Source organism: Bufo bufo, chromosome 5 (assembly GCF_905171765.1).
Source record: "Bufo bufo chromosome 5, aBufBuf1.1, whole genome shotgun sequence".
NCBI classification, from domain to species: domain Eukaryota; kingdom Metazoa; phylum Chordata; class Amphibia; order Anura; family Bufonidae; genus Bufo; species Bufo bufo.
Genome location: NC_053393.1, coordinates 16,405,058 through 16,411,826, shown reverse-complemented (window position 1 = coordinate 16,411,826; position 6,769 = coordinate 16,405,058). Strand labels below are relative to the sequence as shown.

Genomic DNA, 6,769 nt, shown 5'->3' with positions numbered 1-6,769 from the left:
CTAAAGCCACTTCACTTCAATGGAGCTGAGCTGCAATACCAGATACAACACATGGTCTGGTGTGGAGCAGTTTCTGGAAGAAAGCAGCCATGTGTTTCCAACTCTGGACAACCCCTTTAACGTGATCACTCTGGTGCTCAGTATGGAATTGTTTCACTGATCTCCCACCCTGGAAAAAGTAATCACAGGCCTGAACTGATGTATTTGCTGTTCTCTTGAAGCCCCATTCTCCTGCTAATCATTAACACTGCGTCTCATACAGATAATATATGGAGCTGACAAAAAATTCCAACTTTACCCAAAGCCTACATTACAAAAGATATGTTTGTGAAAGGATGGAATCATATGACAGAATGGAGGCAGCTGGTGAGAGAAGTCACACCCACTTGTCATAGGGATGCAAAAATATATATATAAAAGACAGAAAAAAAAGTGGTCAGTCCTACTGTATTACTACAAAACCTTATTTCTGGTATTGCAAGCCTCATTCGGCATAAAACATTCTTGAGGAACCTTCAAGGAACTTGGCTCTACATTGGAGGACGTACAAGATGAAGACCCTTTTGGTTAGCGCTGTGTTGCTGCTAAGCATGGCCCAGCTAGGTAAGGACTTAGGGTACAATTGAGCAATAGACATCTTAAGTAGATGAATGAGCTGGGCTTTTTCCTCTATGTTAAGAATGTGAAGAAGTCTTGAGTTTAAGTCCAACCAGGAAACATCAGCATTAGGTTTCTACAAGGTTTTCTTGGTTTTCTCAAATCCTAAAGGGTGTGCACGGCAGAAAGAAATTTTAGATGTTCTCAATACATATGGAGTATGTTAGACCTTGGGACAGATGAGCAATTTGGCTGCTATGTCATAAGGGTTTGAAGGGGTTCTCTCCCAAAATGTATTTTTACAAAAATCTCATTACTATGGTATTAAGGTATTGAGAAAGCATGATTTGGATACCTCCATGCATCCTTGTCCCTTTTCCACCCAAAGTTAATTGACCTAAAGTGGAAGACCTCGTTACTGACTCCAGCATCATTCACCGTCCACAGCACCTACATCTCCTGCCTTGCACCCCGTACACACTTATAACACCAATGGCACCCCAACTACCATCATTTAGGAGCCCCAACATCAGGTTATGCCCCGAGGGAAGAATGAGTGCGCCTTCTTGTCACTGCCCTGGCCCTAGGGAGCATCGGTGTGATAATGGTCCCTGTGAATAACTGATGCAGCCAGGGCCACTTCCATCCTCTGCTCTGCTCCCCTGGGGCTTGCGGCACATATACATAGTAGAGGTGGTCTTCCACCAGACACCTACCCCATCGTGGGGCAAGAGGAGCATGGTACTAATTGTATCCACCTCCGTGTCCATTCATGGTAAAACAGGAGGGGAACGTGACCCTCTTTTTTTCTCCTTGTTTTCTAATCCAAAGCTTGCAGAAGGGTGGAGGACACACTCGGAGGATTATGGACAGAACCAACTTGAGGTGGGATGATGTCTGCATACTAAATTTTTTTATGATTTTATGTCATTGAGATAATTGGGGCGAACTGTTAGAATGCCCGTCTGTCTAGGTCTACACTCTCATTAATAGGATTAATGTCTGACCTTTCTGTCCCGTAGTATCTTTGGAGATTTCTCCTCTTGTTATTTGATGTTTTTGAGCTCCGGCTTGTTTACTAAAGTCAGTGACTGAACTAGTTCTATCATTCCAGCTTTTACCTGATGTAATTGCTCTTCTCTGCCCAGTAGGACCATCTGTTGTTGGTCTTCAGAGCATCATGAACACCATGAAACCACCAGCGGAATAGCTTCCGCTCTGCCCCTATAATTGTCATCCTCAAGTGGGATTGTCATTTACTGGACCTGTTGTCATAATGGTCCAGTACTGCGTAAGAATCTGGGCTCACAGGACAGTCTGACCCGGCTCTGAATGTATTTTCCATAAGATCGATGACCAGAGTGACACTGTAGGGGTGACAAGCACAGTGTCCCCATAATTATCAGTGACAGTCACAGTGTCCCCATAATTATCAGTGACAGCTACAATCTCCCCATAATTATCAGTGACAGCCTCCATTAGTGCCCCCAGTAAGAAAAATGCCCCCATTAGTGCACCCAGTAAGAATAATGCCTCCATTAGTGCCCCCAGTAAGAATAATGCCTCCATTAGTGCCCCTAGTAAGAGAAATGGCCTCATTAGTGCCACCAGTAAAACTAATGGCCCTATTAATGCCCCCAGTAAGAATAACACCCTCCATTAGTGCCACCAGTAAGAATAACACCCCATTAGTGCCCCCAGTAAGAGTAATGCCCCCATTAGTGCACCCCAGTAAGAATAACACCCCCCATTAGTGCCCCCAGTAAGAGAAAAGGCCCCATTATTGTGCCCCAGTAAGAATAACACCCCCCCATTAGTGCCCCCTTGTCTGCTTCAGCAAAAAGAAAAAAACACTCACCACCTCCATTTTCTCGCGCCACGGTGAACGCTCACTGCTGACTGGATGTGCACAGGACAGGACTTGCACACAGGAAGATAGCGGTAATTGATATTGCCAGTAGAAAAAAATTACCGGCAGGGCACTAAAATACCCGCCTTGCCGGTGAAATACTGGCCAGATGGCAACCCTAGGTGCGGACTTGTCAATGAGACTTGGTGTGGATCCAAATCACCATCCACATCCATGTCTACATCCTGCTTGGCCTAAATGTAAAGACACCATGGATCTGAGGATCTGGATCCACACAAGGTCTCCTGGACCCTGCAGTTAGTTACCTCTCCTTGCTCCCGCACTGAGGAGTCCTCTTCACTCCTGCGCGCCTCCGCCTGTAATATCCTGAGGCTGCAGGACTGAGGAGTAACAAAAAGAGTCCGGGGTCTGTCGTGAAGCACAGTGTCATGATAGCATTAGATGCCGAGCATGGTTGTCAGTCTTGCGTGCGCACTCACTATAAATGCTGCTCTTGTGGTTTCAGGCTACTCCACTCTCTGCTACACCTGCACTATGGCTCTCAGTGACTCCCCCTGTATGCAGGTGGCCAACTGCACCGGAGCAACGCCATTATGTGGAACAAACAAAAGTAAGTGTCGCCAGTGCCTGATATACAAGAAGCTCCTGCTCCAAAGGTCCTAGCCAGAAGTAATGACCAACTTATTACAGAAGGCTGGATGTGCTGGGATACTGGGTCACAGCATGCAGTATACTCCAGAGCTGCACTCACTATTCTGCTGATGTAGTCACTGTGTACATACATTACATTAATTATCCTGTACTGATCCTGAGTAACATCCTGTATTATACTCCAGAGCTGCACTCACTATTCTGATGGTGGAGTCACTGTGTACATATGTAACACTTCAGAGTTGTGTTATGAAACTCTTTTACCCCGCTACAACCTGTTAAGGGCATTAACATTGTCATCTAGTGTAATTTCACATCATATTCTCACATATGTGCATTGTAAATCCTTGTTACATATATATTGCTGTAATTTTCATGTTCACCAGCAGGTGGCAGCAATGTGTTCAACAGGGACTTAGAGACAGTTTAGTATTTCTGAGCTGGAATAGTACATTCCAGTTTAGCTCCCCCCCTCTTTGAGCAGAGTGGGCTCGCCCATGTCCTGCCTCATGAGAGGGAAGGAAGTTGTGTTAGTGTGCCAGCCTCCCCAGCTAGGGGAAGGCTGTGCTGGTAGGAGCTCCCAGATTTAAGGATCCAAGCCAGGATCTTGTCTCGGCTGAGACAATTGATCATCATTCCCAGCCTGAGCCTTGCAGCCTCAGCTGGTAGAAGCAAGCAGCCACCTCCAGTATTCCAGGAAGAAGCATACCCTGTGAGTACAACTGTGAGTACCGTCCAGTGACCAGGAGAAGCCAAATTCCTCCTCAGCTAGTCACTCCTCAAGATAGCAGAAGATATAAATTCCTGCCACACAAGCAGATGACTTATCCTGCAAAAAGCCCCAGGCAGAAGATAGATTCCTGCCGCACATTGCCAATACCTGCTGGGACTTCAGACTAATGCTGTATCTCACATGGATGAAAGCTGCATCTAGTAAAGACAAGTTTTTATGAACTTTATGCAAAAGTCTGGATCTCAATTATTGCTGCAAATCCCTCAATTACTCCTACTAGCAACACACTCATTTTATTGCAAGTGAGCCAGGATCCAGGAGTCCAGCCGCACCAAGGTAGGAGACACCGTTGACACTATTGCCATTACCACACAGAGACATTACCCCACTCTGGCATTCCTCACCTGGTACGTTAGTTACCACACCTTAAAGGGCCCTGTGACTGTACCCTGCGCACGCTGCAATTGGCGTCACAAACAAAACTATAAACTATCACCTACATCTGACCTAGTCATTGCATAATTTGGCGTCAGAGTGCATTTTCCCAATCCGGCTTACTGCACATACATTACTTATCCTGTACTGATCCTGAGTTAAATCCTGTATTATACTCCAGAGCTGCACTCACTATTCTGCTGGTGGAGTCACTGTGTACATACATTACATTACTTATCCTGTACTGATCCTGAGTAACATCCTGTATTATACTCCAGAGCTGCACTCACTATTCTGCTGGTGCAGTCACTGTGTACATTACATTACTTATCCTGTACTGATCCTGAGTTACATCCTGTATTATACTCCAGAGCTGCACTCACTATTCTGCTGGTGCACTCACTATTTACATAAATGATATTACTTATCCTGTACTGATCCTGAGTTACATCTTGCATTGTACTCCAGAGCTGCACTCACTATTCTGCTGATGTAGTGACTGTGTACATACATTATGCTTCTCTCCATGTTGTATTGTTTGGTTTTTATACTGTTTTAGGGTTTTTTCTTGTCCGCTGTTTACATATCCCGTTGTATTTGTCCCTTGCAGTTAATGGCGTCGTTATGACGTATATCAGCAAGTTCTGCTCCGCCGCCTGCATTACAGCCTCCGGAAATTTCACCGTAGTGTCAGTCACAGAAAGCTGCTGCAAGTCAGACCTGTGCAACAACGAGAAGATCGGAGATGTCAACAGCATAATCCTTGGGAGCGGCAGCAGCGGTCTGACAGGCGGCGCCTTCCTGCTGGTCGCCATCAGCGGTCTCCTGAGCGCCATTTTTGCCATGTAAATGTAACAATGGGGATGAATAGATCCGGGGACAATGTTTCCTAACAGAACATATGAGAATTCATCTGTACACTGCAGGAGGAGGCGAGGCATGGGGCACAGTCTACCTCCTACCATCCTTCTACTGTATAGAGGTGGATTCTCCTTAATAATTGCTGTCTCCTGCACAAAATATACATCTTGTAAAAGAAATAAATCCGTCACTTTAATAAGACATAAGACTGGGACTTCACGTTATTGCTCTGTTCCACTGCTTAAATAGCAATTCCCCTGTTCACTTCCCATTTTATATATGTATCCTGTATGCCTAGGATATGGCATCATAGTGGAGGTCTGATTTTCCCTGCACAGCGCCATCCCCGGCCACCTGCTGTGCATGGAACTGCAACTGACCCCCATTCAAGTGAATGTGTCCAGCTGCAGTTCCCTGCTCTGCCAGGTGGCCCGGAGTGGTGCTGTGCAGGGGGGGGGGGGGGGATGCAGAACTAATCCGTAGCGTTTAACAGGTTCTTCCACCATATAACTGAATACATTTGTAGATGCTTTGCTTTATCTTCCTTGTACCAATCTTCAGTTACATTATTCCTCCAGTCACATCCAGAGCTGCATTCACAATTCTGCTGCTTACCAGATAGCAGTTCATTGTGTCATGAGGAGAGTTTCCGACTTAGCAATGAGCTGTTTGGTTTCATCTGTTCTGTGTAGCTGAACTGGCAGAATTGTTTTTGCAGCTTTAGATGTGACTGGAGTATTGTAACACAGTAACATAGTTTTTTTTTAAAAAAGCCTCTGTCCATCCAGTTCGGCCTGTCATCCTGCAAGTTGATCCAGAGGAAGGGAAAAAAAAAACTCTGAGAGGTAGAAGCCAATTTTCCTAACTTTAGGGGAGAAATATTCCTTCCCGACTCCAATCAGGCATCAGAATAACTCCCTGGACCAACGACCCCTCTCTAGTAGCTATAGCCTGTAATATTATTACACTCCAGAAACACATCCAGGCCCCTCTTGAACTCCTTTATTGTACTCACCATCACCACCTCCTCAGGCAGAGAGCTCCATAGTCTCACTGCTCTTACCGTAAAGAGTCCATAGTCTCACTGCTCTTACCGTAAAGAATCCTCTTCTATGTTTGTGTACAAACCTTCTTTCCTCCAGACGCAGAGGATGTCCCCTCGTCACAGTCACAGTCCTGGGGATAAATAGATGATGGGAGTGATCTCTATACTGACCCCTGATATATTTATACATAGTGTGGGGTTTCGCTCTGGTGGATAGTGTAAGCGGATGCAGTACAGAGGCAAAAGACAAGTTCTTAACGCAAAACTTCAGTGTTTTATTCACACTTGAGGCAAATGCACAAAACAATGCGTTACTTTGCAGTCTTGGTGTTTACTTCACACAAATTGGAAAGTTCATATAAGACAAGTCACCTTGATGTCAGTTCTGCCTCCCGCAGTCCACGGCAGGCTTTAGGGGGCCTGTTTCCTCGGCACATGGGTTTCAGCCCTCCAATCTGGCACCAAGCCACAGATCCCAAAACAGAGATCCTGCTGCTGAGCCCAGCTGCCTATTTAAGGACAGCCAGGTGCTGCCAAAAACTCGGACCAGCAATTAAAATCCAGTCTGGTATTTGAC

The 6,769-nt window shown here is 45.6% G+C and overlaps 1 protein-coding gene across 1 annotated transcript; it reads left to right on the top strand.

Annotated features, from left to right (window-relative positions):
* Positions 1-542: 542 nt before the first annotated feature.
* On the top strand, positions 543-5,325 carry LOC121002183 (prostate stem cell antigen-like). The gene is made up of 3 exons (XM_040433522.1): positions 543-603; positions 2,973-3,077; positions 4,897-5,325. The coding sequence occupies exons 1-3, from the start codon at positions 552-554 to the stop codon at positions 5,133-5,135; spliced, it is 396 nt and encodes a 131-aa protein (XP_040289456.1). The 5' UTR covers positions 543-551; the 3' UTR covers positions 5,136-5,325.
* The last annotated feature ends 1,444 nt before the right edge of the window (positions 5,326-6,769 follow it).